Below are 24,964 nucleotides of genomic sequence, written 5' to 3' on the forward strand. Positions count from 1 at the left end.
AGGCAGCTGTGTTGACGGAATTTTAAAGCCGACACGAGAAAGAAAATACGAACTGCAATACGGTAATTTAGTCTGTGAACACTCTGGCACATTTTTAATTAAAGCTATTTTGGAGTTAAATAGAGGCCATGAGGGGAGGGGAGGGGAGAGGCGGGGGCAGTGGGAAGCGGAGGCCGCAGAGGCCCAGACCCCAGAGCCACGTCCCCTTAAGATGGTTCAAAGAGGAACAGCACTTTCTCCTGCTTTTCGCCGAAACGGCAGGTGCCGGACTTTCCTGCGGTTCCCGTGCGGTTTGATCTCAACGACAAGGCTTAAGTGCCAGAATCATAAAATCTGACAAGCCCGAGCTCACGAGACCCAGGCCAGAAGCCCACCCGTGGCAGGAAGGAATCTCTCTCTCCAAGATTCCCAAATGTGGGCATCCATCACGTGACTGCCTCCAAAGATGACCGGCTCACTACACCTCATGAAGCAGCTCGTCCTTGGTTCGGCAAGAGCCAGCCTCAGCCTCCCCTCTTGCCCCAGGACTCTGGGTGGGTGGGTGGCCAGGGGCTCCCCGAGATGTATCCACCTGGTCCAGCTGAGCTAGGCCCCGGAGATGCAGATGTGACCGGTCGGACCCAGCAGCCAGTCCCTGAGTCGCCGACAGCCCGGCAGGGGTGGGGGGCAGGCTCCCCAAGGGAGGATCGCGACAGCCTAGCGGCAAGGGAGGGCGGCTCACAGGGCTGAGAGCTCAGACTAAGGACCGAGCCCCCTGGGGGCGGTTGGGGAGGGAGGCTGTCGGGAGGGGGCCGTGCCTGAACCCCTCCTTCCCTGGACTCTCTTAGAACGAGGCCAGTACTCCCATCGTGGGCCTTGTCCCACCTGGGGGGCTCTCCCCGCCTCTGCCGTCCTCCTCCGGCAGCCTCCTCATGCACATGAGTCCTGCTAGCTGAACAAGGAGGTGGTCAGGCCCGTGCCTCGTCACCCCCGAACCCCTAGGGCCATGCACAGCAGGTCACCAACTATACACGAACTATACACGAAGCCCATTTCACAGGTGAGCAAACCGAATGGTGCCATCTGAGCTGCCCCAGGAATCCAAAAGCAAATGAGGTCTGAGTTGTCACTAGGAAGCTGACAGCAGGCCTGGGGGGGGAGGGGGGGGGCGGCTGTCTCACTGTCTCTGTCTGTCTCTCATCTCTCCTGCAAGGCTCAGAACAGCAGTGCCCTCCTCTGCAGTGAGATGACCAACCCACCCTCGGGGCCAAGCTCTGGTGACAGCAGGTGGGAGGGCAGCAGGAACCCCGGCCGTGACCCTGGAGACATTCTGCCAGTGGCTCCTGGGTGTCGTTGCTGACTGTAGGTTGAGGCCCAACCGTTTTGCTACAATAAGGGGTCAAGGACACACAGCGCACTGGCGGAGAGGGGCCGAGGCCCCAGCACCACGTGGCTGACGTTGGATGCTTGGGACGCTGGATGCTGAGTCCCCGGAACTGTCCCTCTACTAGCAGTAAGCCAGGCAAAGCTCATTCTTGTCCCTAAATCTCAGTCTAACCGCCTGCAGCCAGCGAGCCTGGATCCCAGTGAGGGTCTGCAAGCCCCCATCTTTGGGTATCTTTGCTTGGCCCAGGCGTGGGCACCAGTGGAGGACGGACAGAGCCCTACTGCTGCTGCCTCCAGGCCAAGGCCCCAGGTATGACCCCTGGGAGCAGGTCCGAGCAGGCTTGGGGGTGGGAGAGTGGGGGGCGGGCAGAGCCAACCACTGCTCAGGCGTCTGCTGTCCCCCTACTGCCCAGACACAGAGCCCCTGACAACCTCCAACTCTGCACATGTGGGCACGGGGCCAACGCGCACAGCCATCCGGGGCCTCCCTTGTGACAGCAGGGGCGCCCCCAGGGAGAAAGGACTAGAAGGGACCCCTACTTCAGGTCCTGAGTGTGTGCACATCTCCCCCAAGTCCACAGCCAGACCCACCACTGGGAATCGGGGTATATTCTCCCAGTGGGACAATGTGGCCCCGAGGTCGGGGACACTCCTGTGTTTGTGGGAAAGGGACCACAAGCAATGCCCGGTTGGACCACAGAACCACATCGCAAACAGCATCCTGAATTCGGGGCCTGGGCTCTCAACGTGTTCCTCCAAGGGAACAATGAAACAAAGGACAGTCAGGCTGGGACAGACTCACGAGGCCACTGACCCGAAGCTTCGGGTCCAGATCGTGGTCCCGGCCTTCGTTCTGCCGTCCAGTGGGCACCTGCCCACGGCAAAGGCCCCCGAGCCTTAAATCTGCCCCTCCCCAACCCCCAATTCTCCCAGCATCACTTCTGCCTACAGCTCCTGCAGCCCAGGCCACATACCCTCCTTATCAACCCCCACATCAGGCCCACTCAGAATGCAAGGTGCCCCAGCAACCCCCCCGCCGCCGCCCCCCGGGCCAGGTGAGACCCGAGCCCCGCCCCACCCGAGGAGGCAAAGAAGCCAACAGGTCTTGTGGCCAAGCCCTTCTGCCACACAGCACCTGAACCATATAGAGAGTTACCAAACCAGCCCTGCAATTCAGTGTCTGGTGACATACCACAGCATGGGTGTGGTGGCCCTGGCGGTGTGGACAAGTGAGTCCTGCTAGGCTGTGGGACTGCACACACAGCCCACGTGGGGGTGAGGCGTGGCACGGCTGTGGTGGGAGCTGTCCTGCGTGCCAGGGCCGTGAGCCTCCCAGCAGCCACCCAACGGGCAGAGAGGAGGCCTCGGGCTTCCCAAGCGGGACAGTGGCACCAAGCCTGCTGGTCGCCTAGCAACGGGGCCGGGCAGCTGAGCCCTCCCCGGGATTGGTTCCCAGAGAAACGCTCTGGGCATTCTGGCCAACTCTTAGGGGCTGGGGGCATGGCAGGGGAGGGGGAGGGGAGAGTAAGCCAAGGATGGGGACAAGGGAGAGAGAGGCTGGAGCGGCTGCCCAAGCCAGGTGGCCCCCAGGACCCCACACGGGGCTGACCACAGCCTCCCGTCCCTGTCCCCACCCACGGCAGAGAAGGCCCCCGTCCTGCAGTCACCACCCTGCTCCGCTCCAGCCGTCCTCAGCAGGAGCAGAGCCGTGTGCACCCCTGCACTGGTTGTCACCCTGCCCGGCCTCCCCGCTGTGCTGTCCTCATCCTCCAGCCTCTAACCTGCCCTCCCTGTGCCGGGGACGAGCCGGTGATAAGACAGCCTCATCTGCCTGTGGGCGGAGGGCGGACCCCGGCCGGGAAAGGAATAAGGTGCTCAGGAGCAGGGAGGTTTCCATGCGGGAGAGAGTGGGGGTGTGCCTGCCCCCTCTCCGGCCTCGATCTGCCCATCCGAGGGACAAAGCGGCCCCTTCTTCAGCAATTGCACAGTGCACACCATCTCTGGGACAGGCCTAGGGCTGACCCGAGGAGCTCACAGACTCCTGGGGACAGCAGGGAGAGGCTGTGATGGGAGACACCCCAAAGGCCGTGGCGCAAGGGTTAGGTCCGTGACCCCCAAGTTCCAGGGGGTGACTCCGGACGGCAGTGGGGGCAGGTGGGTGGCTATAAGCCCCAGGTAGGCTGGGACATGGGTGGGCACTGGAGCGGTGGGGTGGGGGGTGGGGGTGGGGGCCCCTCGAGAGCAGTGCCCCCCGCTGTCTACCACCCCCAGTCAGCTTACCTGTGCGAGGGCCTTGGTCTCCAGCTGCCTGATGTAGGTGGACGAGGGATCTGTAACGACACAAGTAGGGAGCATCTTAGTCATCAGACTCGGTCTCCGGTGAGAGCCACACCCCCGATCGGAGGCCCTGATGGGACCCTCACAGCCAAGGGGCAGCACACAGCGGGGTATGGGGTCCAGGGAGCCCCGTCCCCGGCACAGTGGGGAAACTGAGGCCCCTGAGGCGTCCGGGACTCCTCCGCTCCACCCTGCCTGACACACAGGAACTTCGGGAGGCGCACGTACTGTGGGCGAGCCACCAGCTTTCCTGGAGGACGCTGCCGACGAGAGCAGCCAGCGGCCGCGCCCTGGGCCAAGCCAGGGACACGCTCCCCAACCGTGCACCCCCAGTTTCCGAAAGCGGCAGGGGGTGAAAGCCACCCTCCCTCACCACCCTCACATGTTTTACAGTCACATCAGAAAGGCAGATAAATTGCCCAGTCCTGCCTCCCAGAGCCCTGGTCCTGCCTCCCCATCAGGCTAGAAATCAGCCCCACCAGCAGAGGACAGAAGCGCTAACCCAGTCACCCCGGGCCAGGCTGGGGTGAGGGAGCCTGCCGAGGTGGAAGCCGAGGGCAACCCAGAGCACAGGGGCCAGGAGCGGGCCGCGGGACACACGGCAGGGAGGGGCAGGGCAGGGCAGGCAAGGGGACGCCACCATCACGGCAGGTGCGGCTGTGCAGGTGGAAAGACAGGTCACCCGGTAAGGGACAGGCTCCGTGCTTCCTGTCCACATGAGCACCGCACCGGGGTTCACGCGGCCCGGACACCAGCCTACACCCCGTCCACCGGGCCAGTCACTCACTGCTCCTCCTGCCCTCAACAGGACACCCGGGCTCCCCAGCCCTTTATCTCACAAGTCACCATGGGGCGCCTGGGTGGCTCAGTCGGTTAAGCATCCGACTTCAGCTCAGGTCGTGATCTCATAGTTCGTGGGTTCGAGCCCCAAGTCGGGCTCTGTGATGACAGCTCAGAGCCTGGATCCTGCTTCAGATTCTGTGTCTCCCTCTACTCTCTGCCCCTCCCCTGCTCATTCTCTCTCTCTCTCTCTCTCTCTCTCAAAAATAAATAATAAAGATTTAAAGAATAAAAAAAAAGAAAAGCCACCAGAGAAGCCACCGGACCCTCGGCCAAAGCCACCTCTCTATAGCACTGCCTTGGGAGGTGGACCCTGCGGGACTCATAACACACCTGTGCTGTAGGACAAGCTGGACCATTGGGCCACCTAGGGAAAATGAAGCATCTGCCCCCCGCACACAGCCAGCACTACCCGATGAGCCCCTGGGTGATATGGATATCATGCCCGCCCCCCCCACTCATGCTCAGCTGGCGGTCCCCTCCCCAGAAGGCCAGAACCTCCCTCCGCTGGGGCTGGGGCTCGGCCCAGGCCTCAAGAGCTCCAGCCCATCCATCAGCAAGGCCACCAAGGCCACACTCTGAGGCTACCCCCAGCTACGGGAGGCACTCTGCACACAGAGGTGCCCCCTCTGCCCAGTGACCTGCCTGCTGGGGGGCACTATGGGCAGGGCCTTCGGGAGCTCCGCCCACCCAGCCCTGGACTGTGCCCAGGAGCATCAGCCCAGCCCGGGAGCAGGAATGGGGGGGATGGCCGGGCCCACCCACTAACCCCTGAGAAATGACACAACAGGCCCCTCCCACCCCAAGTCAGCACCACTCAGCTCCCAGGAATGCGGGGCCTGCTGGAGAGGGAGGAGGGCGGCTCCCCCGCAGGCCTGCCGCCCTCACCCTCAGGGATGGCACTGGGGAGCCCCCATGTGGGGGGCTGCCCCCCACACCACCTCACCACCCCCCAGCCCTGCAGAGCTCCTTGACGGCCAGGAAATCAAGGCTCTGAGTTGAAGTGGTTTGTTCACGGCACAACTCAGGGCAGCAGCAGAGGTGGGACGGGAGCCCGGGGCGGAGGGTGTCCCCAAGGGCCTCCCCGTTAGGACCCCGTGTGCATGCCCTATGCCTGCCCCCCAGCCTCAGTTTATTCTCAGTCAGCCAGGACGGACAGACACTTCCCACATCACACCCAAGCAAACAGGCCTGATGGGAAAGGCCTCAGGGTGTGCCGGGCCCCTCTGGGCATGGGGAGGCAGAGGGGGTGCAGCTGGGGTTCCCCACCTCTTCGTGTCCTCTGCGTGCTGTTGGCAGGAGGGTTCCCTGGGACCCCAGCCAGGGAATCGGACACACGCTGCAGAGATCTCCCAGCTCTCTCGTCTCGCCCTTTAAGACAAGGAGACCCAAGTAACTAGCCGAGCCCTGTGTGGCCTCCCTCTGGGTGGGGTCGGTGGGGGAGGGAAGACCCACCCCGGGGGTGCCACCCGGCAGCCCCACCACCTGGCGAGGGTCCAACAGGCATCCTCCCCACTTTGCAGATTCGAAGGCCGAGGGGAGCGGCGTCCCCCGCTGCGGGCGGGTGAGCAGGGGAGCCCAGGGCCCAGGCTGCCAGACCCTCTCCCCGCCGCCCGGGGCCCACGACCCCAAGCGTCTGGCTGCTGTGAGCTGAGAGCACAGCACCGTGAGGAGGAGCTGGCACGCGTCCCAGAAAGAAGACGTGATTCTTGGTCAAGCCTCTCTCCTGGACCCTCCGCGACCGCCTGATTCTCGGGCACGGCGGCGAGCCGGCCCCCCCTGCTCACCGCGGCCCCCACCGGGGGCAGCACTGCCAGGCACAGCCCTGAACTCAGGAGGGGACCAGTCACCTGCACGCCACCAGGGGCCTGCCCTGCCCTCCACGAGCCATCGGGAAGTGGGCACATTTCCGCCCCGGTTTCCTGGTATAGGGGTGGTTCTGTCTCCCTCTGCCAATTTCTAGGGGTCCACCAGGAGCTCCTAGCATTCCTTTTTTTTTTTTTTTTTAAGTTTATTCATCTTTTTTGAGAGAGAGAGCATGCGAGAGCGAGCGGGGGAGGGACAGAGAGGGAGAGAATCCCAAGCAGGCTCCACGCTGTCAGCGCACAGCCCAATGCGGGGCTTGAACTCACGAACCCTGAGATCGTGACCTGAGCCGAAAGCAGGAATCCGGCGTGAATGACTGAGCCACCCAGGTGCCCCTAGCACTGCCCCTCTTGGTCAGACCACAGCCAGAGTCACGGACTGGGAAGGAGTCAGCAGATGTGCCGACCGAGCCTCAGCGCCCTCTCTGGACTGAGGGCGGGCCGGACACACACCACTGTTCCTGCTCGAGCAAGCCAATCCTTCAGCCACGGCCGGGTCCAGCCCGCACCTCCCAGCATGGCAGCGAGGAAAAGAGAGCGGGGACAGAGCCGGCACCAGGAGAAGGGACACAGGCAAGGCCACAAATGACCCAACAACGCCCCAGCCCCCCCCACCCGCTGCTGCCAGGAGCAGACCTCAGGGCCCACGGGCCACAGCACACAGGCCACACGGGGGCACAGACCCGGCGCTGCCCCCACTCAACCCACCATTGAGGTTTGCCCCAAACCCCACGCAGCTGCAGAGAACAGAGTATCCTTCAGACCACCAGGGTCTGCTGGGCTTTTCCTTCTCATTCCTAGAGCACAACAGGGGAGGTCTCAAAACATTTTAAATCATCTGATGCGTCCGATGGAATCTATCCTCAAGAGTTCGTTCTGATTATGAGGAATGCAGACCGTGGGTGACAGTGGCCAGAAATGGAAACAACCATTTGTCCAATGACAGCAGAGAGCCATGCCCTGTCATTCAAAGGACGCGCTGAAGAAGGATGTCTCTCCTCGACAGTATGGAAAACCCTTTACCCCCCCCCCCCCGGTGGAAAGAACTGGACGTAAAAAGGTGCACACAGTTGCTCCTGTGCGTAAAAATATCGATGCAAGGAAATAAATTCAGGAGGGAGGTACGTGGGGACATCAACGGTGGTGCTCACATACGGGGACAAGTGACTATTTATCCACACCACTCGTTGTTAATTTTCAAATAATCTACTTCCAGAGGAGGGAGAAATCTTTCTTCTATTAAAAAAAAAACAGAGAGAGAAAGGATTAAATTCTCACACCAGCATCTTGCAGAGCCACCCACGGACATCACAGAAGCAGAAGGGTGGCCAGGAGGATGGCCAATCAGCGCCCCCTCTGCCCACCTCTCCCAGCTCTGGTCTGGGGGCCGTTCCTGAGGCCTGAGTCTGCCCCCTCCCCCACCCCACCTCACCCCCCCCCCCCCCCGAGTTTAAGAGGATTCGAGGCTGCCTCGGCCACATTCAATCCCATCCCCACACTCAGCTCCCCAGACCAGGCTCTGCTCCCTGCCAGGGGCCCAGGAGCCAGACATCTGGTTGCCCATGGGTCAGAGCAGGTGTCCTGCAGCAGGAAGAGTGGCAGCAAGGTGGACCTTCTGGAACAGGGGAGGGAGACCCCGGAGGGCCGGGGTCCCTGGGAGGATGATCCTTCCCAGCAGCCTTGGGCAACTCGTGATCCCGCTGGGCGCCTCTGAGCCCCAGCCTCTCGGAGATGAGTGTGTAATTAAATTAATCCCAGGGTTTGCAGTGGTGAGAAACAGAGCCCCAAGGGAGGGATGCGTCATCTCCCGGCTCGGCTGTTTGTGGGGAAAATGAGAGGTGACTACTGAAGGGACCCCTGGGGCTGGGCTGGCCAGTGTGTCCCCTCAGACCTCCGCAGGCTGCTCCCAGGCCTCACCGGACCAATTCTGGAGGATTCACAATGCAGCTTCTATCTGGGGGCCGGTGGGGGGGGGGGGGTGTGGTGGCGGCAAGGGAGAGGGGCCTGCGATATTCTTGCTTCTGGGAGCTAGAGCGTTGGCCCTCGGCCCGGCCTCCTTGCAGATCCCGTGTTCCCGGGAGAACATGGAGGGTCATGCAGCCCGCGGACGGGAGGGTCTCATGGAGCCCACAGGGTCTGCAAGATCCCCTCACGGGTACAGACCACGAGTCCACCCCTGCCTTCTCAGAGGGTGGGTCTGGCGACACATCACATCCCCCCCTCCTGGCCAGGTACCCTCCCCAGCCTCACCTCTAGTCCGAATGGTAAAAATCTGAGGGGCACCGGGGTGGCTCAGTCGGTTGAGCATCCCACTTTGGCTCAGGTCATGATCTCACGGTTTGTGGGTTCGAGCCCCACCTCGGGCTCTGTGCTGAGAGCTCGGAGCCTGCAGTCTGCTTCAGATTCTCTCTCCCCCTCTCTCGCTGCCCCTACCCTGCTCACACTCGGTCTCACAAAAAATAAATAAACATTAAAAAAAAAAATTTAAAAAAAAAAAAAAAAAAGAATTTGGGAGCCAGAGGCCACATCCAATCATCCCTGTAAACCCTCGTCACCAACTCAGCCCTAGGCACATAGCAGGCCCTCGGGAAAAGTCTAAACACCTGCCAGGTGGTCAGTTCTCCACCCTACAAGGTCCCACTGGCAGGAGCTCCAATAAAAGCACTCAGCCTGAGACCATGTGTGACACAGCACCCCCACCCCACACAGGACACCCCAGAAAGACCCAGAAGCAGAGCATCCAAGGTGCTAAGAGCAAGCGTTCCTCCGAATCTCATCCAACAGCAACGGCCGGCCACACCGCGAACTTACGTCTGAGTGTGGGTGCGGCGGGCGTTCAAGTACACGCGGGGTGTGTGGGAGGTGATCCCAGGGAGCCCAGGTACGGGAGTCGGGAGGTGAGGCGGGGAACAGAAGGAGCCGATGAAGCTGGTGTCAATCTGCCCGGGGGGGGGGGGGGTCTCAGAGTTACCCCCTGCCCCAGGGCTCGCTGCTGGGGGCAGCTCGCGGGGGACAGGTGCTAATGCCCCAGCGCTGCCCACCCGGAGAGCTACAGGCACCAGCAGGTGAAGTGCACGGTGCACACAGAAGCAGTAAGTGCCACGGGGATCTGGGCAGAGCGCCAACAGTGTCTGTCACAGCTCAGGAGAAAGTACGATCTTCCCCCTCTGCCTAGGAAGGAGTGGGGGCCGGGGGGGGGGGGTGCACAATGACACACAGTGACACATGGGGCCTGACTCTCCAGCTGCTTCCCTTCCCAACCCTGCCCCCCTCCCAGCCGCCTCCCGCGGAGCGGGGTCCCCACGAGGTCTCGGGGACAGGCAGGCTTGGTGGCAGGCCATTCGTTAGCAGGAGACCGGGCCGCACCCGCCTTGGGCCTCCTCCGTGGGGGTGGCTGACATTTCCACACCGCCGCTCAGTTGATGACATTCCCTTCTCCTTCCACTTCATTAAGATGGGCCGGCACCGGGGCCTGTGGCTCCATCGGGGCAGAAGGGCCTCATCAAACGCCAGCACATCGCCGTTCCGGGCATCCGGCCCTCTGCCCCAGAGGGTGGACCCGGCTCCCGAGAGAGAGCACATCTGCTCTCCCGTGGACCTGGCTTCTCGGCTTCTCTCCCTTCTCCCCAGCCAGGACTCCGCCCCAAGGGACAGCAAGTGCCTACCACTACCTGTAGGTCGGGGCTTGGAAATCAAAACCGGGGGGCCAGGCCTGGGAGATGCCCCCAACGTGCAGATGAGGTAACTGAGGCTCAGGGAGGTGAAGCGAGATTCGTAGACCACGCACGGCCGGAGCGGCCTCCTCTGGTTCAGTGCAGCCCCGGGCTCTAGACGGAAGCAGAGGCCACCCTTCCTGCAGCGCCCTGCCCCCGCTGGCCAGTGCTCGGTCCCCGAGGGGCCTCTGCCCCACCCTGTCCCGCCCACAGGCCAGATCAGCAGGTCTTGGAGCTGCACGGCCCTGCCGCCCTCACGTCTGACACATCGCACTCCCGGTCCCCTCCAGCAGCACCTGGAAATGGTCCATCTCCTTAAGGGACCCGGGGGATGTTCTAACCCCAGGCTCACCTACTTCCTGAACGCTGGGCCTCTGCTGGACAGAAGCCTCTGGAATGTTGAAGGCTCCCGACGTAGGTGAGGAGACACGAGAAGCTGTTTCCTGACCTCAGTGCAGTGCGCCCACTCAAACCCTCCCAGGGACCCTGCCAGGAGGGCAGCAGAAAGCCTGTCCTATAGAGGAGAAGAAGGATGCTCACAGAGTGACCGGGTCTGCCCAAGCTCACAAAGCCAGGCACCAGCAGGACCAACAGCCATGCATGCTCGTCCAAGGGCATGGTCCCCTTTCTCAGAGGGTACCCCAGCCTAACAGAGGGGGCAAAGACTGAACAGGTATATACAGCCTGGGGGGGAGAGGGCAGGGAGAAATCAGGGGCTCCTTCCTGAAGGAGGCGGCATCTGAGCTGAGCCCTGGGCTGAGATGAAAGCAAGCAGAGCTGATAGGCAGGCAAGTGGAGTGGGGATGGAAGGCAAGTCTGAGCAGGGCACAGCGTGAGCAAAGGCACAGAAGCGAGACCATGGCAGGCAGGTTGGGGAGCACCTGAGCTGCTCGAAGGCCATCAGTATCTGCTTCCTGGCACACACCGCAGCCCGGAGAGGCGCGGGCTGAATGTGAGACAGGTATTACTTATGGATGAAGGCGAGAGGACTGAGGGAGGCATATCGGGGGGAACATCGGGTTCCTGTGAGGACGCCTCTGAGCCGTGGCAGCACTGAGCCAGGCTGGGCACCTTGGCCCCTGCCGCTCCCTCCTCTGCCTGGTTGCCCACCTGAGCTGCCAGGCAGGTGAGCAGGGGGGCCCGGGCCAAGGCCACTAGCCACAAGCTCAGCAGTGACTCCCAGAGCCCCAGGAGTGGGACAGGGTTCTCACATCCACGCAGGGCATTGAGAACGGCACCTTCTTCCCATTCACACACTGAACTTCTACTAGGTTAGAGCAGGTGCCGGGCAAAACCCCCAGCGTCACCCCATGTGATCCTCATGCCAAGCTGATGAGACGGGTCCTGTCATTACTAGCCCTGTTTAGTGGAGAGGAGCCTGAGCCTCAGAGAGGTTAAGTATCAAGTCCAAAGTCACACAGTGAGAACACTGCCCCGCAGCCTCTGTGCCAACAGGCTGGCACCCAGCCCCTCCCACTCCACCTCCATGCCAAGACAGGCAGGATCACGGAAACCTTAACTCAAGAGATGAAACGGAATGGCCACAATCGGAGCCCCACCCTCTCCATCCTGAGCCCACAGAGGAAAGAAAATTAACTGGCGCTGAGAAAAACAAATAATTGCGTTAATGAAAACTGGGACCTGTCCCTGCTGGCCATTCAGCCTCTCCCAAGACACATGGCTGCCCTGTTGCTCGCTGTCTGCCCCTCTGCGTGCTCTTGCACCGCTCTGGGGACCCTTGTGGATCAGCACCCTGTCTACCCAGGGCCTCAAGGGTGCCTGGCGTGTAATTCCAGAAAAGCCACATGGCTTCCAGGCCCGGACCGCAATCTCGAGGGAGCAGCCAAACAGGAAGCTGTGTCCAAGTTGGCTGATTCAGAACGTGCCCGGCTTGGATCCGCCTGGTCGCCTCTGGTATTCTCAAACCAAACACTCAGACTCGTTTCTCCATCTACTACTTAGAAAGCCTGGCAAGTCCATTTGAAACGGTGTCATTGTTTCCAGCCAGAGGAGAAGAGGAAAAAGAGAATTCCCCTCCTGTTAATTTCGCTCCCAGAAATCAACCTGTATGTGCAGGTGTGGGTGAGGGCACTGTCCAAGTCTCCGCCCCACCAACCTTGACTTCACTGTGAATGATTGGAAATCATCCATAAAGGCCAAGAACCAAAGTCTACCCGGCTGCCTGGCAAGGACACCTAGCCACACCGGGGCCAGTGGCTCTCAGCATGGCGGCATGGACACTCCCCAGGGACTCTTTGATATCTGCTATCTTCCTCCGTGAGATCAACTGCATTGAACTCTAGGGCAGGTCCCTGGACGTCCACATGCATTTTAGATGTCCTCCAGGTGATTTTAACACATATGCGAGGCTGGGAACCCCTGATCTATGCCGAGCAGTGACTGTTCCAACCATCCGCCTCTCCGGCTCCACCTGTGAGGAGCCCCTAGCCCATCCAGCCGAAGTGCAGGGATTTTGCTGAGGCTGAGGTATGCAGGACTTAGGTCTGAAATGGGCTTGGGGTGGGGAAAGATAACATTTACTGAGCCCCGAAATATATGTGGCAAGCTCCCTTGGTAGCAAAAAGGGGGGACGTAGACTACTTTCGGGAGAAAGGAGGGGGGTTGTTTTTTTCATTAGATGTCAGTCAGGTCTCTATTGAGCGCCAGGCCCTGCGTAATGGAACCAGCCGTCCTTCAGAAGACGCAGGAACAGCGGGGAGGCATTGGCGGCGGCAGGACACCAGGAGACTCCAGCCATGTGCTGAGGTGGGAACGTGTGGCCAAAGAAGCAGGCTCAGGAAAGTGGGAAAACCTAGGTGTGGTGGGGCCATCAGACCCAGGGGATCCCTGTTCCCAGACACACGGGAGCCGGAGGTGAGGCAAAGAGGTCTGACGTCTCAGCAAGCACTTCACCCTACACATGAGAAGCAGTGGTGGGGCTCAAAGGCTCCGGAGGCAGCATCACGTCTGCACAGGCTTCACTGACTCAGTGAAAACAAGAATAAATTATCACGAGCCAGGTGGTGGGATTGCTGGGGTGGTGAGAGCCCAGAGAAGAGAGCTCCGTGTGGAACGGACTCCACGGAAAGATGCCGAAGCCATGTGGAGGGGGCAGACTGGGACCCAGAGAAGCTTGCACACCTGGCACGTGGCCCACGTGGCATCCTGTGCCTGTGGGGTAGAGACAGAGTATTTTGTGAACAGAGTTGCAGCAGCTGACTGGCCATCGTCTAGAACAAAATTTGATCCCAACCTCACGCCGCACACAGAAAGCAGTTCCAACGGGGACAGAGCGTTCTACGTGAAAAGGCAAACTTGAAATCGAGGCTTTTCTGAGACGTGCTACAACATGAATGACCCTTACAACTTCATGCCACGGGAAAGAAGCCTTCACAAAAGACCACATACTGTAGGCTCGCATTTGTATGAAACACCCAGAACAGGCAAATTTATAGAGACGGAAAGTAGATCAGCGGTTGCCAGGGGCCAAGGGGAAGAAAGATTGGGGAGTGACAGCTAATGGGTACAGCCTCTTTCCAGGGTGATGAAAAGGCTCTGGAATCCATTTTCATAGTTGTGCAACTCTGTGAATATACTCAAAAACACACTACACTGATTTACATATAAACCAGGAGAATTTTGTCTCAATGCAGCAGTTATAAAAATGAACCACCGCAGCTTTCAGGTACAAAGGCTTTCTCACTCAAGAGACAAAAAGAGGGGCGCCCGGGTGGCTCAGTCGATTAAGCGCCCGACTTCGGCTCAGGCCATGATCTCACAGCTTGTGAGTTCGAGTCCTGCGTCGGGCTCTGTGCTGACAGCTGGGAGCCTGGAGCCTGCTTCGGATTCTGTGTGTCCCTTTCTCCGCCCTTCCCCTGCTCATGCTCTTGCCCGCTCTCTCTCTCTCTCCCTCAAAAATAAAGAAACACAATGGGGCGCCTGGGTGGCTCAGTCGGTTAAGCGTCCGACTTCGGCTCAGGTCACGATCTCACTGTCCGTGAGTTCGAGCCCCGCGTCAGGCTCTGTGCTGACTGCTCAGAGCCTGGAGCCTGTTTCAGATTCTGTGTCTCCCTCTCTCTCTGCCCCTCCCCCGTTCATGCTCTGTCTCCCTCTGTCTCAAAAATAAATAAACATTTAAAAAATTTTTAAAAAAATAATAAAATAAATAAATAAATAAACACTAAAAAAAAGTTTTTTTTAAAGAAAAGAAAGAAAAAAGAACAAACCATAAAGGGAAAGCCTGTCAAACCCCGTTGTGTGAACATTACAACCTTGCCCAACAGCAAACGACAGATCTGTGGGCACAGTTACAAGACCAGCTGCCATCGGGGAAGTGCCGTGTTCAAGTCCCGCCCCAGAATGGACAGAGGGTCACACGGAATACACACAGGACTCCTATAAATCAATAAGGAAATACGTGAGTACGGGCACAGGCTCCATGGAAGGTGAGTCACAGACGGAAATGTGCAAGAAGACGCCCGCTGCGTGCGTCATCAGGGAAATGCAAATTAAGACAATGAGATGCCACCTCAGTTACTGGACTGGCAGAAAGCGTGAAGGGGTAAGTTGGTGTGATGGCAAGTGCGTAAGAACCGGGGAGCGCGGGGTGCCCACTGGGGCACCTGGCGCAGCTTCCTGCCCTATACAAGGTGTGCACGCCCTCAAGGAGCCCAGGCACAGCTGTGCGAGGAGACACGTACAAGAACGCGTCCGCAGCACTGGCCACGGCAGCGCAAAATAGGACACCACCACAGCATCCCCTTGGAAGACAGGATGGTCTGTAGTTTTGACCAAACAACGAAACAGGAGAGGTAGAAATGAAAGGAGATAACTAAACGTCCTCAGATGACTGGGGACAGGTCTCAAAAACACAGCGGGCGCAGGTAGCTGGTAGACACACACAGATACAACGTCGTGCAGACAAAGGGGCATCATCACACGTCGTTTCCGGATATACGACCTACCAGAGAAGCAAAACGCTATGCAGGAGAATGATGAGCACCGAGTTCCAGGCTGAAGGTCTCTCGGGGCGGGGGTCGGCAGGGGGGGGCAGGGGCGGGGGTTGGGTGGAGACACGGCGCACCCCATCTCTACCTATAGCACTTTATTACATAAGAGGAAAGGCTCTGAGCCTAACGTGCGTTATTGTTGACGATCTGATGAGAGTAGGCAGCGGAATAAATAGTTGTTTCCTTACTGTCCAAGCTTGTTGCTTTTTATAGAATTCCTAACAAAAAAATAATGCTTTTTACGTGAAAGGAAAAGAAGAACAGCACAACGCACCCTCCAGAAGAGACGCTGGAGACTCCTGATGGCAGAAGGCCCCCTCCGTGGCCCCCGGGTACCAGGCTGCCCGTGGTAGACTTACAATGGGCAGTGGACTCCTTGGGGCCACCCTCTCCCGACGGGTGCAGTCCAACCGCGGCGGGTCAAGAGCCCCCCGAGGAGAGGAGGGGTCCGCAGGATGGAGAGGCTGCCAGAGGCGAGGTCACCTTCCTGCCAACAGTTAGGGGACAAGAGCAAGCCCCTTCCTGCCCCGCCTGCTCTGTGACCTTGGACAAGCCCCTTCCTTGGGGAACGGAGAAATGGGGGTGGGAGTCCCAAATGACCCAGACAGCTCTGAGGGCAGGACAGGGACGCTGGAACCCCAGCAAGACAGCGTCCCTGCAATTAGGTGGGGCGGTGAGGACCCGCCCAGTTAGAAATGACAGACTTGGTGTGGGGACAGCAAAGTAAACTTCCTGTTTCACGTAAAACCCACGGCACAGTGACTACGGACCAAAGGATCACCCGCAAGGCCCAAGGCCTGCTTAAAGGCGCCACCGCCCCCCAAAAGTCCTGGGGAGGGCGCACTCCTCTGGCCGCAGGAGGGCCCAGCCCCTTCCCCGCCCAGGGATCTCCAGGCAAGAGGACAGACCTGGAGGTGGCAATGCCAACAACAGAAGCCACCAGCGCGTGGCAGCCGTCGAGGTTCCTGCAGGAAGGGGCAGTGTGGGGTAGAGAAGGAACGTTGTCAAGGGCCCCAGCAGCACGGTCCATGTAACCAGAAGCCTCAGTTTCCCCACGTGGCGTCACAAGCGACTTGTTCTGGATGAGGATCTCAGCCTCGGCTAGGGCAATGCACTCAGCAGACTACCGGCCCCACAAAGGTGCCCACACCTTAACCCCCAGAGCCTGCGAACACACGATCTCACACGGCTGCAGGGACGAAGGAGGAACACAAGAAGGGGGTCAGCCCGGACCGTCCAGGTGGGCCCAACCTGATCTCACCAGTGTTTAACATTGGAGAGCCTGGGGGCGCCTGGGTAGCCCAATCAGTTAAGCCCCTGACTCTTGGTTTCAGGTCATGATCTCATGGTTTGTGGGTTCAAGCCCCATGTGGGGTTCTGCGCTGAGAGTGTGGAGCCTGCTCGGGATTCTCTCTCTGTCTCTCTCCGTCTAACCCTCCCCAGCATGCTTGTGCGCACTCTCTCTCTCTCCCTGTCTCTCAAAAATAAATAAACATTAAAAAAAAAAAAAAAGTGATAGAAACCAACCTCTGGGAAGCTGCCGTGAGGTCTAAGAAAGACAGCAGCTCTGAAAGCCCCAGGCACTTAGTAGGCACTCAGTAAAACCACCCCATCCCCCCCACTGCCCACCGTCTAATGGCATGACCTTGATGGGAAGGAATGGCCCGCCAAGGGCACGCCCGCGTCTGCGCTCAGCCCGAGGAGACAGCGGCGCACGCCGGGCCTGTGACGTCAGGCCACACTCACCTCCACTGGCTCACCTGGGCCCCCAGCACCTGCCTCCTTTTCACTCTCTAGCACAGGCCGGTGCATCACCACCGACTTTAAAAAGCGGAGTTATGAATCCAGTTTAGCCACGTGACGCTTGCAGGCTGTTGGAAGCAAACACGGAATCCCCTTTGGTTGTAAAGTAAACACCTCCTCGATCTCAAGGTGCGATTTTTGCAGGATGTGGAGTCTAGGGGCCGCTAAGCGGTGGTGACGTGGGGACGAGCTGGTTCCACGTGCTTCTTCTCAGAGAAGCCCTCCCAACCATCAGCTCAGGGGCTAGACAGACCCCAGTGACCAACAGCCAACCAACACAGACACAGAGCAGGGGCCTATGGGGAGGGTGGGAGGGGCAGGCCAGCGAGCAGGTGACTACAGGCTGAGACCAGAGCCCCCGCCAAGTCCAAGCTCAGTCTCCCCGTGAACTGCGCTCCCAGTTCAAAGCCCCCAGGGAACAAGGCCCAAGAGATGGCCCAAGGCAAATCCGGGCAGAAGAGTGAGCCCAGCAAAGAAGAGAGGAACGTGGCAAGAGGAGGAATGAGCCAAGCCATCACTAACCCCAGCCCCAGGCCCACAGAGGGGAACCCTGGGCTGAGGGGGAGGCCAGGGAGGATGCCTGTGGTCACAGATCACCCGGAGGTCTCATCTGACTGTCGCCAGGCTGGGGGAGTCCCGGTGTGAGGCTCAGGGAAGAAGGATAAGGCTCTTCCAGGCCAGGGCCCCAGCCCCCTGCACCATCAGCCCGAGACCCCCACCCCCACCCCACCCAGGCTGCCCCGGCCGAGCCAGGGAGCAGAGAGGGCCGCTCTCCTGGGACACAGGGTAGATGGGCAGGGCCCGGACTGCTGCGATCCTGCCACATGACCCAACCACTCGGGAAGCTAATACCCCTGTGTGCCTGCCCGAGGTCAGTGTGGGGGCCAGGCTGGCTCCAGAAGGCCTGGACTGCCCCGGCCCGGGCTGGGCCCTCACTACAGTTCCAGGAGGAGGTATCCCTACCACCCTGTGAGGCATGCCTGGGCGTGGAGTCAGCAGGTGCGGGCTGGCTGTGTGCTAGGCAAGAGCGTCCATCCCTGAGCCTCAACGTCCCCTTGGTACAGCGGAGGGACATCGGGCACCCGGAGCCTCCGGAAGGAAAGGGCTGGTACTGTTAGTGTTGGGTGCCGATGCTGGGCCCAGGGTGTCTGCGGTGCAGGGGACCCCCCACTCCAGCTGTCACCCGTCTGCATTCTTCTCCCGCCATCACCTGTGGGCCTGGATCTCCCAATGACCCTCAGGCCCAGGGTACCTCTCACCCAGGAAACTCAGCTGAAATTTCCCTTTGAACCCATATTTCTCCCCACATGGGAGGGGGTGCATAAGCTTCTGGGGTTCAAAGGTCACCTGCTCACCCTGCACAGGACTTGGAAAACCTTCCACTTCCCACCATGACATCAGGTAACCCAAAATAGGACTGACCGGCCAGGAGCCCACTGTCCTGCTGGCCAGGCACCTGTTACCCCAGGCCGCTGAGGACGGGCCGGGGGCCGTGATCCTCAATGAGAGAGTGACCTCCCCTGACAGAGCCAGAATCAAAGGTCAGGAGAGAGGTGGAGGGTCAGCTAGGCCTCTGTAATCACAGCTGTGTGACCTCGCACTAGTGAATCAATGTCTCTGAGCCTCTGCATCCTCATCTGTAAAGGAAGGAGTGATGCCCCCTCACAGGGCTGCCAGGAGGATTCTGGAACACCCAGGCTCAGGAATTTGCGGGGGGGGGGGGGGGGGGTGGCGAACAATCTTCTCACTGGTCCTTCCACGGCCTTTACAAGCACAAGCCTGGAGTTCGAATCCCCTCATGGCTCCCCTGGAGCAAAGGACTCCACCTGAGGTCTAGGCGTTGCCATCTGAGACGGAGGCCTCCTTCTCAGAGCTATCTTCTGGAGGAAGCCCACGTTGGGCGCCTCACCCAGGCCGGCACCTGGTGACTCTGTGCCGACCCCGCCCCCCCACCACCTGCGGTCACGGGAGCAGTGTTGTTCCAGTTACTCCATGAAGCTCTGCCCACTGCTTTGCTGCTTAAACTCCCCAGGGATGCTCCTCCCCTAGGGTGCTCCTCCCCCAGTGCTGCTCCCCCCAGGGGTGCCTCTCCCCAGGGATGTTCCCCCCAGCGGTGCTCCCCCCACACAGGTGCTCCCCCATACTCGGGTTCTCCCCCCAGTGCTGCTCCTCCCTAGGGCGCTCGTCCCACTAGTACTCCCCAACAGGTGCTCCTCCCCCACAGGTGCCCCCCCATACACAGGTGCTCCCCCCACCGCTGTTCCCAGGGGTGCTCTCCCCAGTGCCATTCCTCCCTAGGGTGCTCCTCTCCATTGATGCTCCCCGCATGGGTGCTCCCCCCAGTGCTGTTCCTCCCCATAGATGCTCCCCAGGGGTGCTCCCCCCCAGGGATGCTCCCCACCCCTCCGAAGGAGCTGTGGTTGCCCCCCTACCCAAGTTCTTCCACAGCGCCTCTGGCAGAGCCTACACTACTGGGAAGACCCCCCCAGCCCCTGCCAGCCTCAGTAGGCCAGGCGCCCCCCGAGTGTGCAGGGCCCAGGCCTGAGTCCTTCCCCATGGGACCACGCACACCCCTCTGCGGTTCCAGCGGAATGGCATCACACACCAAGCCTGGCGCCCGGAGAAGGTTAGCACCCCTCACGCCCTTGCACCTTGCTCTCGATCCTCGAAGCCCCGCCCTGGGACCGAGCGGGAACCAGGGGCCTTCTCCACAGGCTCAAACCCCCACCCGGGGCTGAGAGACGTGACCAGAGAAGCTCGTCACCATAAACAGTGCACACGGGCATCCGGGCACCTGCAGTGAGGGCAGCACTGTGTGCACCAGGGGCCTGAGCTCAAGTTCTGGCCGTGCCACCGCGTGCTGTGCGACCCCGGGCAGGCTGCTGCCCTCTCTGGGACCCCAGAACGCCCCTCTGTACAACGCGGAAGTGGAAAGCCTCTAAGGGCCCTTCCGGCACAGGTAGACCGGCACGCCACCTGCCCACGCAGCTGTTTCTTCAAGGAAGATATGAAGGAGAACAGACGCGAAGCTGCAGAGAGCCGGCGCTAGGGTGAGGTCAATGTTTGGTTACTACCTAGAATAAACAGGCCTCAGTCCTTCAGAGGAAGCTCCACCCCCTCCCCCACCCCCCAGCTGGCCAAGTGCCAAGAGGAAGGGAGGGAGCGGGTGGGGCACAAAGGAGTGTGTCACTGCTCCCACAGGTGACAGGTGACAGCTGGGCGCCAGGAACTGCCCCACAGCCAACCCCAGCTCTCCGCAGAACAACCACACAAGGCGTGGCAGGGGACCCAGAGGGGAGCTCGGGGTCAGGACAAAGGGGACTTTAAGGGCAGCCGGTCCCAACCTCTCCTTCTAACATCAGGGTGAACCAGGGACCCCAAGGTGTTCGCCAACTTGTCTGACGTCACAGGCCGTCAGTGGCAGGGCCGGGGCGAGAGCGGGCCCCCGGGCCCCCAGGCTCCACGGTGACCCTGTAAGGACACGTCAAATTCCACCTCCCTTCTCCTCTCTGGCCCACAGCCAGCTGTTTGTCCCAGGCAAGGTGACCATGACAATCACAATGACAGCTGGGGACTACAATCACGTTGGATAAAATAAGAATCCTGTGTCCACACTGATAAAAACCACGTGCACACACAGGCCGCTGCAGGAGAAGAGGAAGGCCCTCCCGGCAGAAGGCCAACCACTGAGAGTAGACGGAATGAGGGAGCCAGAAGTCACCATCCACGGGCCAGAGTGACGACCCATGGATGCCACCCTGGCAGGTGAGGGTCCGGTGAGGATCGGGACACCGCGGTCTCAAAGCGGCCCCACGGGGGATCTATTAATGACAAAGATCACTTCGCTCGCCCCACAGCGAGGAAAACGTCGAGAAACCTCAGAGACCAATGGATCCAAGGTTGCTGGGACCCAAGATGACACACTCTGGGTGCCTCCCGACAGGATGGGCGAGCACTCAGCGTACCGCCGACGGCGGTTCCCACCCAAGACACTCCGACTCGAATCACGAGGCAACGTGAGACTGAGCCAAACACGTGGCGGGTCCCCACTCCGCGAAAACTCCGATGGACCGTCACAGGACGACTGCGTAGGCAGGGACGCTAAAGACTGTGCAGTGCGTGGCCCGGACCGGAGCCCGATCAGCAGAGACCCGCCACAGGGCATCGCGGCCAGCTTCCTCACGCTGACCCCCGTGCGGGGGCGACGCGACTGAGCCCAAGTATTTGGTTCGGCAAAAACCGCAGAAACAAGGCAGAAACGGACAGCAAGAATGATAAACATCTCCTCTGCTTGTAGATGTTTTAAAAACGGGAAAATGCTGAGCCAATGCCAGTCACACTGCGTCAACTTCCGACATTGCCATCCTGAGCGCCGTTGAGCCGCATTCCCCAGAGTGGCTTCCACGGGGGTCACGCGGAGCCCCCGCCACAGCCGAACACCAGCCGCACCTGCGACCGGCCACGGGCGACCGTCATCCAGAACCACTGCCGTGCATTAAAGGGGCTGCCCCAGTCCAGCAGGAAACCATCTACGTTTGTCCAACAACAGGCAAGGGTTACATAAATTCTGGTTAACCCCCCCGAAGGGATGTTTTGCAGACACTGACAAGGTTTACGAAGATGGAGAGAGAAAAGCATCTGACGCAACGTTGAGTGAAAAAAGCCAGATTCCACATTAAACACGTGGCAAGATAATCAGCAGCCAAAACAGTCGTGCGCGGAGGAGAAAATAAACAGTTCGACCAGAGACGAGAAATCTTCAGAGCAGGGTCTGGGGGACTGGGCTAAATGGGTGCTTTGGGTTTCTTTCTACTTGTCCAAATCCACCCCCCACCCCGTCCCTGACAAATGCATACCCCTCTTAGAAGTAAATAAATGCCTCCCCCCTCCACTGCACACAGCAGGGATCGCTTCCTCTTGCAAGAGCTGCTCAAGCCAGCTGCCTCCTTGGGCGGATGTGTGCTGGGTACCGGGGATGGGGCCCCAGGAGCTCTCGGCAAAGCACTGCCTCTCCGTGGATGTGACGCGGCCCTCGCACCTGCCCACGCGTGCAGTGTGGGGGGATCTTAGCTCAGACATACAGCCAGGGTCAGGCCTCCGTGGAGAACAGGCAGGTGTGAGGGGCTGTGCTGGGAGACCCCGGGATGACTCATGAACCCGCTGAGTCTCTGCTTTCCCATCTGTGAAATAGTGATGATCGCATGCGTGCGTATGTGCACACACACACGCGCACACACGGACACACACACGCGCGCGCACACACACACACACACACACACACACACACACACAGCAGGATTACTGTAAGGAATGAAGGCCCGCAAAACCACCCTGCATAAAACCACAGGGCAGGAAGGGGAACGGTAAATGCCACGCATAACAATTCCAGAGCCTTCCATCAACCAGCTGCCAGACAGGCCCTCACCACTCCTAATTCTGACTCTCAAGGACATCCAATGGGTCCAGCCCACTCCTTCTACATGGACATTTGAGCCCATCAGAGGAGGGTGCAAAGAAGAAGCGTTCTTAGAAGGCCCTGGAGGGAGGCTCCTCGATTCAAAGCATGCCTCCACCCTGCCACCCGGCCCCACAGCCCGGAGAAAGGGCCATGCCGGTCACACACCCCACAAGGGCGCAGTCTGGTTAATCAACAGCCACAGCCCAGCTCTGTCCCAACACTGGAGCCCATGGGAACCTCAGAAATGCCTTCTACAGAAAGAAACCAAGGTCCGGAGAGGGGCTGAGCCTCCCTGGGAGTCACAGAGCCAGGAAGAGAAATCAAGCCCCCACCCAGCCCAGGGCCTGCTTGCGTTCACTGTGGCCCCAGAGGGATTCTAGCTGCACTGAGCAGTTCAAACAGCTCCCCCAGAGCCCAGGGGCCAAAGAGCTGATCAGGCAGACAGCTATGCTCTGACAGAGCTACGCCGGCTCAGCCAGGGCCACGTCCCGCTGCAGCCACAGGACAGCCCTCTGTCCAGCTAGGACATCTCACTCACCAGCATGAACCATCAGACGTGGCACTGCCCCTGGACACCCCCATGTTGGAACATCCTTGGCCTCTCATGCTACGCCAGGCTGAGAGCTGGGCTGGCACGCCACATCATATGGCCCCAGCCTGTCCAGAGGGCTGGGCCAGGCGACCTCTGTAGAGTTCCCCACTCCTGGCCAGGTCCTCCTCCCACAAGGCCCAAACACAGCCTGGCCCAGGTAGGGCAGCCCACACCTGGGCTGGGGACCAGGACAGAGTCCCCGGCCCTTCTTACCTGTTTCCCCAAGGGCATGCTGCCTTTGGGGTTGGGGGGGAGGGGGGGGCTCTGCCTCTCTTTTCAATGGAGCCCAAGCGTCCCTCTTGGTGCTGAGGTCCTGCTCCAGGCAACAAATGACGAGGTTGACCTCGACCAAGGCACTGAGGAGGCCAGAAATGGGCAGTCACCTCCCCACAGGCCGACCACTCTGGTCTCCTGGGACCCAAGGCCAGAAGAGCCTCTAAATGGGCAGATGTGAAAAGACCCCACCCCAGACCTGAAGCTGAGGCGGGAGACCCGTGTTCCTGACCTACAGGCCTTGGGAGGACCGGCAGGGATCTCATCCCTCCCGGAGACAAGCCGGTGGCCCGGGTGTGGCTCAGCGGGTGGCCGGGGGCCTCCCTGGTGGCAGGGCGCCTGGCCCCCACTTGGTTTCCCCCTCCCCAGGGGACACTCACAGGGCTGCCGGGCCCCTCCCACTGGAGAATCAGGGCATCACTAAGCTTCAATGCTCACCCTGGACACGGAAGTTGGGGCACCTCGGCTGCTACTCAAAGCGCCTTCCCTACAAGCAGGTAGATCCTAAAGTCGTCGGGTTGTACATGAGGAAACGGCCCCCAGAGGCGTGTCACAGCCACCCCAGTCAACCGGGTGTGAGGGGACCTCTGCTCTCAGCACCGCACTCCCCCACCTCAGGGTCAGGGGCCCCAGGGGCAGCCACACTATGGTGTCCTTAATTGGTCACTTTAAGACGTAGCCCATATCCACTCTGTATGGAAGCCAGCGGACCCCGTGTTGGGATGTGTTTGGCTCCTGGGGTCCCCTCTCTGCGAACCAGCAGCACAAGTCCTACACTCTGGAGCTGAGGAAGCCAGGGAGAGGCTGGCTCGAGGCGGGATCCCCCAAGGTCACAGACCAACAGCCCTGAGAGTGTCCTAGCCTCTGCCCCGCTCTCTGTCACCACACTAGGGGCTTCTGGGGGCCCGCCCCCAGCCAACAGCTCACCCCCAAACCCTGCCTGGGCCTGAGCCCACCCAACCACAGGAGAGATCAGGCAGCACCAGCCTTTCTCCGGGGCTCAGAGGGAAGAGAAGAGAAGGCTTATTTTACACCTCCTGGCCCTGGCCGTCTTCCTACATCCTCAGGATAATGCACTGGGGCCCAGCCCCCCACCGCCCACTTCTACGTCCAGCCTCTAAAATTCAGAGATCACACAGACTGGGGAGAGGGGGCCAGGCGGCAGCAAGTCCACAGGGAGCCACCGTAGAAAGAGGGTCTGACCAAGCCAGCCCTACACCCCAACCCCCCTCCCGGACCTGCAGGTGTCTCCCTTCCTCCCACAGGAGGCAGGACCCAAGCCTGCAAGTCTGTGGGGAGGGGGGCTCACCAGGCAGCATTGGAAGGCTGCGCCTGTCCAGAGTAACTGTTCCCCGGAGCCCCAGGGTCCTTCAGTAAACCAGAGCACCCGAGGGTAACTTTCTCACGGCTGCCACTGATGTGATAGGCAAAATTAAGCCCCTACATGTCTGGATACGTGCACTGGGACAGCATGAGCTTGGGCACGTTACTCTGGCAACCGACCCACACTGGCATTCCTCCATTTACCCAGCCTGAAAAGACACTCGCTGGGGGAAAATGCACTGGGGGCCAGCCAAGGGCTCCTAGAGAGGCAGGGCCAGGAGGAGGCGAGGTCGGGGGGTGGGGGTGGGGGGATCCACAGCTGTCTCACGGACAGGCAGACCCAGACCCAGATGCTCAAGGGCACCTCCTCCGTGCTGGGCCCTGGG

At 60.3% G+C, this 24,964-nt stretch overlaps 1 protein-coding gene across 5 annotated transcripts in view; it reads right to left on the reverse strand.

Moving 5' to 3' along the window:
• CCDC85C (coiled-coil domain containing 85C) overlaps positions 1-24,964 on the reverse strand; it is a 77,029-nt gene that overhangs the window by 12,854 nt on the left and 39,211 nt on the right. For 3 of the 5 annotated variants that reach the window (XM_019462231.2, XM_019462229.2, XM_019462230.2), the window contains exons 2-3: positions 5,812-5,913; positions 3,646-3,695 (exon numbers count right to left, since the gene is read on the reverse strand). In XM_019462231.2, coding sequence (XP_019317776.2) covers positions 3,646-3,695; positions 5,812-5,913 — 152 coding nt within the window. The remainder of the gene's footprint in view (positions 1-3,645; positions 3,696-5,811; positions 5,914-24,964) is intronic. The other 2 variants (XM_019462233.2, XM_019462234.2) reach the window with 1 other exon arrangement.

Source organism: Panthera pardus, unplaced genomic scaffold, assembly GCF_024362965.1.
Source record: "Panthera pardus isolate Hobbes unplaced genomic scaffold, ASM2436296v1 HiC_scaffold_24, whole genome shotgun sequence".
Classification (NCBI taxonomy): domain Eukaryota; kingdom Metazoa; phylum Chordata; class Mammalia; order Carnivora; family Felidae; genus Panthera; species Panthera pardus.